Genomic DNA, 14083 nt, shown 5'->3' on the forward strand with positions numbered 1-14083 from the left:
TTAGATATATAACTGCTTTATTTTCCTTGATTTACAAAAATTGAAGAATATAGTACAGATAAAATGATTGGTACATTTGTTTTTGTATCGTATATTTAAGTATTTCCATAGTGAACCCATAAACATATGGACAAAACTAAAATACATTGATAATAACATCTCCCCCAACACCCAATCCCATTACAACAAATAATTACAGGTTACATCCTATTCAGCTCTGTGACAAAAACTGATGCCAGAGAAACCAGCCTAATGCAATACAAAGCTAAAAAGAACAATAGCTCCAAAAGGATGTAAAACCAAACTACTAAAAGAAGGTAAACAGTATTAGATGATGTATTATTTAAATGCATATAGAGTAAGATATTTTTGAATGTTTAGAAAACTTAAATTGTTGCCTACACAAACTGATGTACATCACCATCTTCTGCATGTGGCAAGAATGCATATAACATAATTACAATAATTGCTTGTGGTGTTCATGTGAATGCTCAAATGTGTGCCGGTAGAACATGTGATACAGAAATAAAGAAACCTGCTTATCCAAGAACTTGCCACTAACTTGACACCCGACACTAGTAGTCAAAGAACCCACAGCGTCTGTAAGAAGGAGTCAGTGTGAGAGTTTCTTTACACACGAGGAGACTCTCCTTCCAACACTGAACACAGAAATACTGAAGAACCAGACCACAACCCAAACCCAAACCCAGCATACAGAGGTTGAGTGAATGTGGTGTTGAAGGTGTGGAGGTGGATCAGTGTGTCAGAGGAGACTCTGTAGAAGGACAGAGTGCCAGCAGGACAGTCCACATACACTGCTACTCTGTTGGAGACAGAGGAGGAGGAGGAGGAGGAGGAGGAGGAGGAGGAGGAGGAGGAGGAGGGAGGAGGAGGGATTTCTCTTTTGAAGCTGTCGTGCAAAACACTGAAACCAGAACCTTTAGAGGAGATCAGACTCCAGGACATATTATTCCGTCCAAACCTGCAGTCTGGACTGTTTCCTTTCCTGCTGATTCCTCTGTAACTCACAGCTACATAAACCACTCCTTCCAACTCGACCTCCCAGTAACAGCGACCAGTCAGCTCATTTATGCACAGCACCTGAAGCACCTCATCAAACCTCTCTGGATGATTACGATAACGCTGCTTCTCTGTCACTACTGTCACCTTTGTGTTGTCGGACAGTTTGAGGTTTCTGTTGATTGTGCTTGTGTCCAGTGTGAGTTTACAGAAATCTGATGAAGAGAACGAGACACAATACAGCAGCAGTTTATCACCTAGAAGCTATTTGAGTTTGAATATTGAAAGTGTCTGGTCATAGATTTTAAGATATGGACATGTACAGTAAGGGTCAATGATGTGACACTCAAGCGGGGAGTTCCGGTCCTCTGAAATGAGGCCAACGCAGAAGTAACATAAAACTGCATTCTATCAAAAGGCCACCAGGGGGCGACCGTTTTGGTGTCAAAAGGACTTCCGTCTCTATACAAGTCAATGGAGAATTCACCAACTTCTCACTTGATTTCTAACCTCAGTAAACGTTTTCAAAATGTGTTTATGGTCTCAATCGCTAGTTTAAAGCCTTCTTCAATGCAGTATGATGTTCATTTGGGACATTTTGGCCTCCCTGATTTTATATGTGACGATAAAGCAGGGTATGCATTAGGGCGTGGCTACGTGGTGATTGACAGGTTGATTGGTTCACAGGTTCAGGAGGGCGCCTCATGCTCCTCCTGATGCCCATATAAGTAGAATCCCTGTTTGTTTTTTTACCCGGCATGCACCGGAAATTTTCAAGATGGCGCTGCTCAGATCCGATACTATTGGCCTCCGAGCAGCAGTCCACAAACCAATGGGTGACGTCACGGATGTTACGTCCATTTTATATACAGTCTATGGTGACACTACTTTTTTTGTGTCAGTGTGGTTTAGTTTAAATTTAAAGGGTTAAAATGTGAAAATAAACGTATGAATAACTTGCACACATTCTTTTTTTGTGGATCCAGCATCAAATTTCTGCTTTTAATCCATTTTGAGAGAATATATTAGAGGATTACTGACTAGTTTTAAAGATAATTTTAAATGTATCATCTTGCCAACCCTTATATGTCACTGACCCTTATATCATATAATCGCTATAGAGCCTAAAAATATTGCAACATATTACTCACCTTATTTATTGTCATTTATTTTTGTATTTTCATTATAATTTGGATGCTTTAAGTAGTCTGACAGAAGGGAGGGTGTGACTATTAGACAAGATACACAAATGTGATTAAAATTCTGAGGCTTCCGGGATGACAACTCTCTCCTCATTAATTTAATAGTATCTCAGGGAACTTTACCAGAAGGATGAATGTGAAAGTGTGTTTTATCTTCAAAAAGTTATTTTACAAAAACAGGTGTTGGAAAAGGAGGGTTGTCTCATATGGTGGTAATGAAGGAAATATAATGTTCCTTCGTCACCATGAACACACACTTTAGTTTATTTTGACTGATTGTTCTGTTGCCAGAAATACTCACTAGAGCACCATGTGTGGATTCATCAACCGCTGAAAATAGTCCCCAACAAATGTACTATTTCCTCCTGTCTGGGTACAGTGTGCTTAAAAACTGTTTCAGGAAATTACTGAGCCTTTTTAAATGAAACTATACATTTACAAATCTTTAAAAAAAAATGTTTAATTATATACATCATTACCAATGAGCGTGAAGCTGAGAACCGAAGTCAAAGTATTGAGAGATGAACACATTCTTGGGTTTGGTCTTTCCAATGAGAAATAAATACATTTAGACACACTTACACTTCCTCAGATTAGATTTCATGATTTGCTCTCCATCATGTTGCACCCCGGAGGAAGAAACAACATCAGAATCAACCTTCGGTTTACAGTGTGGATCCTCAAGTCTAGGAGACACCTGCTTAGCTCCTGAGTCTCCTGGAGGATTGTAGCTCAGGTCCAGCTCTCTCAGATGGGAGGGGTTGGAGTTCAGAGCTGAGGCCAAGAAAGGACGACTTTCCTCTGCCTGACAGTCTGAAAACCTGCAAAAACACACATATAACATAAAGCATACATATTTAAGCTAAGAATTACCTGATTAATATGCTTCTTTACAAAAAATTCTTACTAAGAAGTTCTCGCATTAAACAAAAAGTTCCAGAAACCCTGGAGCAACAGGAACTACACTCAGGGTCGAAGGAACTACAAATCCCTTTCTGCATTCCCTTTTCCAATGCATACAAGGAACGTTTGTACTTTCTTGCAGTTGTAATCAAACCAAAGAGTGATGTACATGGTACTTAAGTACACTTGTACATTACTGCAGCAAGGTGAGGAATTCAGTTATGTTTATACTTCTCTAGAAGTTACAACAAAAGTTAATAGTTAATATTAATAAATAGTCGTATGTACTGCTCTTCCAAAAATCAAAGCTACACAAATGATTCAACAAATGAAACAGTACACAAATTGTAGTTGATACAGTTTGGCCAATCAGGGCCCTTACACTTCCTAAAATATCAGAAACTACTACTAGGCTTTTGGGGCTGCAGCCCTGAATCTTTTCTCAAAAGCCCCAAATCTATTGAAAAAATAAAAATATCAGGTTAAAGTCAAGTTGACTTCAACTAGCTGCTGACTGAATCAGAGTGAGTTTATAACAATCGTGATTCACAGTGAAACTTCTGAGGACATTTCAAGTAAGGCAGTGTTAAGCCGTGTTCAGACCAAACGCGATGAACGCAACAAAGTTGCGCGACAAATGAGAATCTGTCGCGCTATAACTTGAGTTTCGACGCGTGACCATAATGTCAAATGTGCGTCATTGTGCGTGTAGCGAGCCCACCCATTTTCACTAGATAACAACAACAATGCTTCTTCAATCATCAACCATGGCTGAGATCACTTCCTCTTTTCTCTCATATGTCCCTGAGGCTCCTGAGGCTCGTCCATTTCCTGCGACACACGTCAACTGACAAAAACACATAAATTAACTGTTGAATCTATACATCAGTGACGTTGGGAGAATCTCAACGCTGATAGGCTGTCGCGGCACGGCGTCACGCGATGTCGCAGCAAAAGTTCAAAATGTTCAACTCGCGCGTTGACGCGATTTTCATGGCGTCGCGTGTGACGCGTGATCGCGTCGCCCGGCGCGAATTTGCGTCTAATGCATTGACTTTACATGTAATCTCAAAGAACATGTATAAAACTGTCCTCAGCTCTGGGAACTCTGGGCTTAGCCCCTAAATCTGCCCTGCCTGAAACTATTGTAAAGAAACTAATTTTAGTGCCCAGTTCCTCTGGTTTAAATACAGATTAACTTCTGGATATGCCCTTAAAGGTTTGGTCACAGGAGAAAGTTCTTGTGATAGAAGCATATTAGATAACATAATGTGTAAACATGATAATCTGTTCATGGTCAAGGGAGAGACCAAAGGAAACACTATGTTATACTGTGATTGTCAGGAAAGAATAAAGTTGTCTTTGATTCATCTATATGTTGCTTGCAATATTAAAATCCCACCAGAGTCTGACCTGAGAGTCTCCAGTGTACAGTGTGGACCCTCTTTCGCTCTCCAGAGCCTCTTCCGTCCTGAATCCTGCAGGTAGTTGTACGTCAGGTCCAGTTCTCTCAGAACAGAAGACTGCAAGCTGATAACTGATGACAGAACGTCACAGCTTCCATCTGACAACTTACAGTCACTCAACCTGTAGAAGATTAGTGATAAAGAATAATGCTGACAGTTTTTGATGCATGCAATGCTAAAAACATCAAGATCTTTTAAATGCTTTTTTTAGCAGAGAACAACTACCCTCCTAAGTTTAGACAGAGTTGATTAAACCTGGTTATTTGAGCTAATTTTTAAGGCTTAACAAAGTGTTAAACACAAAAGCATCACAGTGTGATCTGACCTTAGAGTCTCCAGTCCACAGTGTGGACTCTCCAGGCCATCAGAGAGGAGATTCATTCCTGAATCCTGCAGGTTGTTGTTACTCAGGTCCAGCTCTCCCAGACTAGAGGACTGGGAGCTGAGAACTGAAGACAGAGCTGCACAGCTGCTTCTTGACAGATTACAGCCACTCAACCTGAGGAAGAATAAATGATAGTTGACAGTTTATGTTCACAGTATGCTCTGCCACCTTCTGTGGAATCCCCCTGCAGTAAAAAACTATTAAAAATTGATGTGTAAATCCGTGCACACCGATTTGTACACAAAGCCAAACAGGGAGGTAGTTCTGGTGGTTAATTCGCTGGATTTTCAATTAGGAATTTGGGGTTCAAAACATATGATGCAGAGAAATCTTTAATTTTTTAGACTGATGATGATGATTATTGTTATTGTTATTATTTGATTCAATTCAATTCAATCTTTTTGAGGACACAGCTCATGTGTGGGTCCATATCACAAAAAAACACAAAAGAACACAAATACAAAGAATAAGTAAATAAACAAAGAATATCTTTATGTATGTTTGCAACATTTCACAACTCCCTTGCTCCTTTAAAAATCAATCAATCTTTATTTATATAGCGCCAAATCACAACAAAAGTTTACACTTTACACAGAACAGGTCTAAACCGAACTCTTTAATTTATGTTAAAGAGACCCAACATTCCCACATGAGCAGCACTTGGTGACAGTGGCAGGGAAAAACTTCCAAATGCAAAAACTACAACTGGACTCAACCCCAGACATCTGACCTGTTTAATTGATGGTGAAATAAAAAAGGAATTGTTCACACCTTTGTTCACACCAGTTTTCAAATCTGTCTGTGAATGTTCTCATTCGTCCAGGTCATAGTTATCTTTGGGAAATTAAATCGAGAGCAACTAGACTAGTAATACAGCTTGAAGACGTTTAGCCTCTTATCCAATAGGCTTCATCAGTTGATGTCTGACTAGTCTGGGCTAGTCTGATTAATTGGTGGAGTAACCAGGTATTAACCTCTGTGGATGTGTTCACAAAAGCCACTTGAATGGCCGTTAGTGCTCCAAGGTGTGGTTTAGGTGATGCTTCCTACGACAGACGGAGTCATGTGAGGCCAATGTCATTCACAAGTGGCCTCACATGACTCCAAAGACTGTTGTCGGGAGCATCACCTAAGCTACACCTTGGAGCACCACGACTCAGGTGGCTTTTGTGAACACCTCCACAGAGGTTAAATACCTCGGTTACTCCACCAGTTGGTCAGACGTGCATGAACTGATGAAGCCTCTTGGAGGCGAAACGTCTTCAAGCTATACTATTAGTCCAGTTTCTCTTGATTCAATTTCCCAGAGATAGCTTTTAAATCAATTTTCCAATTATGTATAGTCCCCTCAAAAAAGGGTGGGACATATTAATGAGCTGTAATTCCTAAACCCTTTCTCCAATTTGGTTGTGAATGTCCTCAAATTAACGCTGAGATGCTTCACCTTAAATCCATATTAATTATATAGCTGTAAGTAAATATGTTTTGGTAAACAGGTAAAATAACAAAAGTTTTGTCAGTGTCCAAATATATATGGACCGAACTGGATATGCATTATGTATTCAACCTAGCGTTTGAGGTACAACACAGGGAAACAAAAGCATCACAGTGTGATCTGACCTTAGAGTCTCCAGTCCACAGTGTGGACTCTCCAGGCCTTCAGAGAGTAACTTCACTCCTGGGTCCTGCAGGTCATTGTTACTCAGGTCCAGCTCTCCCAGACTAGAGGACTGGGAGCTGAGAACTGATGCCATAGCTATACAGCTCCTCTCTGACAGGTTACAGTTACTCAACCTATAAAAGAATAAGTGATAAAAAAAATAATGTTAACAGTTTATGTTCACAATTTTTGAGTTGCTTTCTCAGCAGAAAGCAGGCATGCTCCTGGATCGTGCAGATTGTTGTTACTGGGCTAGAGTCCACCTTTCTCAGACTAAAGGACTGAGAGCCTAAAACTGATAAGAACTTTTCACAGCACATCTTTGCAAGAAAGACATGATTAACCCTGGTTATTTAACCTAATATTTGAAGCATAAAAAATGGTTAAACACAAAAGCATCTGTCACGACCTGGCTCTAAAGCTCTGACAACACAAACAGGGAATGCAGGCTAAAGGCAATAATGTAAATTATTTATTCAAAAATTAACATATGAAAAAACACAAACGAACTAAGGAAAGACCATGAGGTGTGAGTATCAGTTGAATCAGTGGTGAGTGCATGTGTGTACATTAGTGTGGAGTGTGTGTAAGATGCTGATGTTGGATGGGTGCAACCAAAACAACAAATGCAGTGAGAGCAGCAGAGAGAGTGAGAGAGAGATGACAAGAAGGCAGCGTCTTTATAGGCGGGCAGCACCAGGCCCAGGTGCATCCAACTGAGGTTTTGATGAGACCCCACCCACCCTTACTTGCTTCACAAAAGCAAAAACAGAAAGAGAGAAAGCTGAAAACAAATGGAACACTAGAGACGGGTCAGTGGACCGTCAGAGCATCACAGTGTGATCTGACCTTAGAGTCTCCAGTCCACAGTATGGACTCTCCAGGCCATCAGAGAGGAGATTCATTCCTGGGTCCTGCAGGTTGTTGTTACTCAGGTCCAGCTCTCCCAGACTAGAGGACTGGGAGCTGAGAACTGAAGACAGAGCTGTACAGCTTCTCTTTGACAGGTTACAGTTACTCAGCCTATAGAAGAGTAAGTAGTAAAGAATAATGTTGACAGTTTATGTTCACAATTTTTGAGTTGCTTTCTCAGTAAAAAGCAGACATGCTCCTGAATCCTGCAGATTGTTGTTACTAGGCTATAGTCCACATTTTTCAGACTAAGGGACTGAGAGCTGAAAACTGATAAGAAGTTTTCACGGCACATCTTTGCAAGAAAGACTTGATTAACCCTGGTTATTCAACCTAATATTTGAAGCATAAAAAATTGTTAAAAACACAAGCGTCACAGTATGATCTGACCTTAGAGTCTCCAGTGTACAGTGTGGACTCTCCAGGCCATCAGAGAGGAGATTCATTCCTGAATCCTCCAGGTTGTTGTTACTCAGGTCCAGCTCTCCCAGACTAGAGGACTGGGAGCTGAGAACAGATGCCAGAACTGTACAGCTTCTCTCTGACAGGTTACAGCCACTCAACCTGAAAAAGAATAAGTGGTAAAGAATAATGTTGACAGTTTATGTTCACAATTTCTGAGTTGCTTTCTCATAAGAAAGTAGACATGCTCCTGAATCCTGCAGATTGTTGTTACTAGCCTAGGGTCCACCTTTCTCAGACTAAAGGTGGATTTAGGCTTCTGCTTCGGAACGACGCTGTCGCTACGCCGTCGCTCTGACACCGTCGTTGACCTTTTGAAGTTCTGCGTTGAGGGAATGCGTCGTGTTTTGTCGTGGTGCAATTCACCGCCAGAGCGGTAGGGGGATGTGCTCCTTTCCTGAATAGTTATCGGTGTCTCTAGTTGATTCTTTGTTTAGTTTCCGGCTTTTCCGGTCACAGTAAACAACAATGGCAACCGAAAGAGAGAGGATCTTGCTGCAGTCGCAGTTGTTGAATGTTGAAGAAAATATGCTTTTATTGCACTTGCTCAATAAGACGCTCTTCTACTTGGTCCATTTTCTTTGTGTTTACCTCCCTGATCCTATGGCGGGTATAGGCAGGCGACCGGAAGTTCACGATACCGGAAATACGTCTCTACCAAGCAAACCAATCACAGCCCTTGCAGTCTGCGTTCCCTCGACGCGTGGTAACATTTCTAGGGAGGTGCACGTCAGGCGACGGCGTAGGGGTCCGCGTCGACGCAGAGAGCTCTGCGTAGGTACGCCGTCGCTCCGACGCAGAAGCCTAAATCAGCCTTAAGGGACTGAAAGCTGAAAACTGATAAGAACCCTTTACAGCACATTTTTGCAAGAAAGACTTGATTAACCCTGGTTATTCAACCTAATATTTGAAGCATAAAACATTGTTAAACACAAAAGCATCACAGTGTGATCTGACCTTAGAGTCTCCAGTCCACAGTGTGGACTCTCCAGGCCATCAGAGAGGAGATTCATTCCTGAATCCTCCAGCTCATTGTTACTCAGGTCCAGTTCTCTCAGACTAGAGGACTGGGAGCTGAGAACAGATGCCAGAGCTTCACAGCTGCTTCTTGACAGATTACAGCCGCTCAACCAGAAGAAGAGTTGGTAATAATGAATAATGTTGATAGTTTCTGTTGTCTTCAGAGTAAAACACACCACAAATGTTGAATTACCTTTTGTGGTCACATGGTAGAAAGAAAACATCAATGCATAAATCCAAGGGCACAGATTTCTAAACTGTGCCAATTTTTACACAAATCCAAACAGAGACGATGTTGTAGTGGCTGACTAGTTAGTACGTTGGACTTTCAATTGGGAATTCAGGGTTCAAAAACGTTGTACTTACAGAGCTTTGTTGGAGGCTTTGACCACTGGCAGCAGCCTCAGAAGAGCCTCCTCTGACGCAGAGTATTTCTTCAGGTCAAACACGTCCAGATCTTTTTCTGATGACAGTAAGATGAAGGCCAGAGCTGACCACTGAGCAGGAGACAGTTTATCTGTGGAGAGACTTCCTGATCTCAGGTACTGTTGGATCTCCTCCTCTAGAGAACGATCATTCAATTCATTCAGACAGTGGAACAGATTGATGCTTCTCTCTGCAGACACATTCTCACTGATCTTCTTCTGGATGTACTCGACTGTTTCCTGACTGGACTGTGAGCTACTTCCTGTCTTTGTCAGCAGACCTCGTAGGAGAGTCTGATTGGTCTGCATTGAAAGACCCAGGAGGAAGCGGAGGAACAAGTCCAGGTGTCCATTTGGACTCTTTAAGGCCTCATCCACAGCACTCTGGTGGAGGCGTGTCAGTTTAGCTTTGCTTCTTTTTGGGCGCAGCGATGTTGTTTGTTCTTCTTCCAGCAGATTGACTCCAGAGTTGATGAATGTCAGATGGACATGAAGAGCAGCCAGAAACTCCTGAACACTCAGATGGACGAAGCAGAACACCTTGTCCTGGTACAGCCCTCCCTCTTCTTTAAAGATTTGTGTGAACACTCCTGAACACACTGAGGCTGCTCTGATATCGATGCCACACTCTGTCAGGTCTGATTCACAGAAGATCAGGTTGCCTTTCTGCAGCTGCTCAAAAGCCAGTTTTCCCAGAGACTCAATCATCTTCCTGCTCTCTGGACTCCAGTGTGGATCTGTTCCAGATCCTTCATCATACTTGATGTTCTTCAGTTTGGACTGAACCACCAGGAAGTGGATGTACATCTCAGTCAGGGTCTTGGCCAGCTTTCCTCCCTTTCTGCTTTTCAACACATCCTCCAGAACTGTAGCAGTGATCCAGCAGAAGACTGGGATGTGGCACATGGTGTGGAGGCTTTGTGATGTCTTGATGTAGGCGATGGTGATCCTGGCCTGTGTCTTATCTCTGAATCTCTTCCTGAAGTACTCCTCCTTCTGTGGGTCATTGAACCCTCTGACCTCTGTCACCATGCCGACACACTCAGGAGGGATCTGATTGGCTGCTGCAGGTCGTGTGGTTATCCAGAGGCGAGCAGAGGGAAGCAGATTCCCCCTGATGAGGTTTGTCAGCAGCACATCCACTGAGGTGGACTTTGTAACATCAGTCAGGATCTCATTGTTGTGGAAGTCCAGAGGAAGGCGACACTCATCCAGACCGTCAAAGATAAACACAACCTGGAACTCTTCAAACCTGCAGATTCCTGCTTCTTTGGTTTCAGTAAAGAAGAGATGAACAAGTTCCACCCAGCTGTACTTTTTCTCTTTCAGCACATTCAGCTCTCTGAAAGTGAATGGAAATGTGAAGTGTATGTCCTGGTTGGCTTTGTCTTCAGCCCAGTCCAGAGTGAACTTCTGTGTTAAGACTGTTTTCCCAATGCCAGCCACTCCCTTTGTCATCACTGTTCTGATTGGTTCATCTCTTCCAGGTGAGGCTTTTAAGATGTCTTCTTGTCTGATTGTTGTTTCTGGTCTGACTGGTTTCCTGGATGCTGTTTCAATCTGTCTGATCTCATGTTCATCATTGACCTCTGCAGTCCCTCCCTCTGTGATGTAGAGCGGTGTGTAGATCTGATTCAGAAGGGTTGGGTTTCCTGCTTTAGCGATCTCTTCAAACAGACACTGAAACTTCTTCTTCAGCTTAGATTTGAGTTTACATCGACACTCTGCAGTACGAGTTCCTGAATGAAGATACAACAAATAAGATCAGTGAATGGATGTTTGTGACAATGTGAGAAAAGCATAGTTTGGAAAATCTTCTTACTGCTCAGCAGAGAGTCAGCCAGCTCCTCCTGCTTCATTCTCCTCAGGAAGTACAGTGTGATCTTCAGAAATGTATCTCTGCTGCTCCTCCTCTGCTCTTCTGTTTCACCATCAGACACCTCCTCATCTTCACTCTGACTCTTTATGCTTTCTGAGTAATCTGAATTCAGGACCTTTTGCATCGTCTTTAGCTCAGTCTTCACGAAAGTGACGATGTCCTCCTCAAGGTGCTGGAGTAAGATGGGAAAATAATACATAAGACTTCAAATGAAGTTTGTTTTGATGTTTAACTGTAGTATTGGATGTTTACACACCATAAATATGGACTCCAAGTGCGTTGGATGCTCCTGGGCAGACTGACCGTTGGGGGAATCTGACCTTTGTTGCTGACCTCTGCGGATGAAATCGGAGCATGTCACCAAATATTAACAGACATACTGTAAAAGCCCAGAGCAGCCCAGAGTCTGGTCTCTGCTGCTCTGGGCTTCAACACAACACATACAGATCTTTGAGTGTGAATAGTGATGGTGGAGTGATGTGAGTGGAGAACAGTGATGGACAGTTAGAGATCCTCATCTCACCTCTGAGCTTTGGTCTGGCTGTCATGTTCCCCACACAGAGAGCTTTTAGAGGGAGGGACTCCCTCCTCTCTGTCCTCACACTGATCCATAGCAGAGAAACACCTTCACACAAACACAACAACATGCTGTCAGAACTCACACATTATTCAACATCATTCCTCTCAGTCACATCACACACATACTAATAATATATATATATCCCTCTCACCCCATGGAGGGGTTGTGTGTCTTCCTCAAGCTCGGGTCCTCTAACAGAGGCCTGGGAGTTTGAGGGTTCTGCAGTATCATAGCTGTTCCTATGACTGTACTCTTCTGGACAGAGACCTCAGATGTTGTACCTTAAATCTGCTGGAGCAACTCTCCGAGTTTGTGGCCCACAGCTCCCAGTGCTCCCATCACCAATGGCACCACTGTTACCTTTACTCCCCACATCTTCCCTTGGTATCCTTTGAGTTTTCTCATGTTCCACCCATATACATAATATATAATGCACTGCGTTCAGTATCACAAACATAAACTTGAACTTAAACTTTCTCCTTACAAAATAACAAAAGAGCTCACTTGTGTGGTTAAAAGACATTACTGATCTCTCCTTCTCATCATGAGTTCAACCCACCTGTCTCCAATTACTCATTTATAGGATTGGTCACTCCCACCTCTAAACCACAGGTGCAATACATATTAAAGGACAGCAGGGGGAGACCTTCAACTATACATATTCATAAGTAATAATAATATAATTAGGTTATCACTCTTACACCCACCAAAGTAATTAATCAAACAATAATATCTTAACAATATAATAAAGTCAATCATAATCATGTGAAATGGCTCCAACACACCGGACTGACAACAAAATGACAGTTTGAATCTCCAGAGAAGCATATTTTTTTCAGCAGGTCAAATCTCTGAACCAGGCAAAATATCTGTGCAAGAGGAACTTCATCATCTGTTTGCTTTCCGCTTCACTGTCAGGTTTTAGATTATTTCAACACACACATGCCAGTACTGTAGTAAAGCACTGTTATCACTGGGGGGCAGCATTTACTTGATTTTATCAGAGGAGCTTTTGTCAGCCTGAAGTGCATGACACTGAAAACTTCATCACCAGTTTCTGGTGACATGAAAAAATCTCTCCTGTTCATAGACTGAAGTACGACGGCGTATTAGGGCCATATATTATTAAAAAACTCGGGGAAAATGTGTTTTATTCTGCCAAGCAATCACCTCTACAACACTGGAGAAAAGTCGCTCCTGCATTATGCTGCAGTGGAAGAACTGATTTAATTGTGCTTTTCAGTTGGGTTTAGTAATAAGGAGATAAAATAGACACCCATACTTACATAGGTTATAAAATAAAAACAGGAAGGCCACAAATTTATTACTCTTCACTTTTCTGATAATACGTTAATTGCTGGACATCCACATACACTCACTTCCGTTATTTAAAAAAAACAACTTATATGGCCCTAATACGCCGTCGTACTGAAGACATGTTGGATAAACTGTTTAACCTGACAACATTGAGACCATTTAGAGGCATTATTTCATAACAGCTTCTTGTATAATCAACCCCATTAATGTATCTGACTGCATTAGGTCTGTGTTGGCAAGGATGTAAATCATGATCGAGCGTAATTATGATTATTTATAAGATTTTTGCATCAGTGTGATAAAATGCTGGAAGTATTTCATCTATTAACAGTTTCTAAGATGGTGTTCCAGAAAATGTACCTTTGTGAGAACCAGTCCAGAAAAAGTATCATGTGATTTCAGACAATAATCAGTTCCTGTTGGTGATAACTGCGGCTTTTGTAAATGTCTTTACCGCAACCGAATAAACTGTTACAACTAAAATGTTTAAAACACAGTGTTATGTTGTTTTTTAAAATAAAATCGGGATTGGAGCAACATGAACTTCAACGATTGATTGTTTGCTTTCAGACAATAAATGATGTTCATTGAATTACTTCATTAAACTGATTACATTAATCATGTTGTATTGTTTCTTTTGTTTTAAGCTACAAACCTTGATGAGCTAAAAAGAGGAATACAACAATAGATGAGAGTTGAATTGAATTGAGAGTTTGAAATTATAAATATCAGCAAGATATTAAAAATAAATATTATAAATGAAATGTTCCTTTAACAATAAAATGATGATGTGATGTCTTAGGAAGTTCTCCTTTACAGTATAGGAGGACAAAGTCCATCATGCTGAGTCAG

The 14083-nt window shown here is 41.5% G+C and overlaps 1 protein-coding gene across 1 annotated transcript in view; it reads right to left on the bottom strand.

Annotated features, from left to right (window-relative positions):
• Positions 1 to 11958, bottom strand: part of LOC133999111 (uncharacterized) — a 109000-nt gene extending 97042 nt beyond the window's left edge. Inside the window, 9 exon segments of the mRNA XM_062438276.1 lie at positions 6597 to 6770; positions 7486 to 7659; positions 7939 to 8112; positions 8968 to 9135; positions 9397 to 11179; positions 11278 to 11506; positions 11591 to 11664; positions 11667 to 11755; positions 11858 to 11958. Coding sequence (XP_062294260.1) covers positions 6597 to 6770; positions 7486 to 7659; positions 7939 to 8112; positions 8968 to 9135; positions 9397 to 11179; positions 11278 to 11506; positions 11591 to 11664; positions 11667 to 11755; positions 11858 to 11946 — 2954 coding nt within the window. The 5' untranslated portion in view covers positions 11947 to 11958.
• Positions 11959 to 14083: the final 2125 nt, after the last annotated feature.

Source organism: Scomber scombrus, chromosome 2 (genome assembly GCF_963691925.1).
Source record: "Scomber scombrus chromosome 2, fScoSco1.1, whole genome shotgun sequence".
In the NCBI taxonomy this organism is placed as follows: domain Eukaryota; kingdom Metazoa; phylum Chordata; class Actinopteri; order Scombriformes; family Scombridae; genus Scomber; species Scomber scombrus.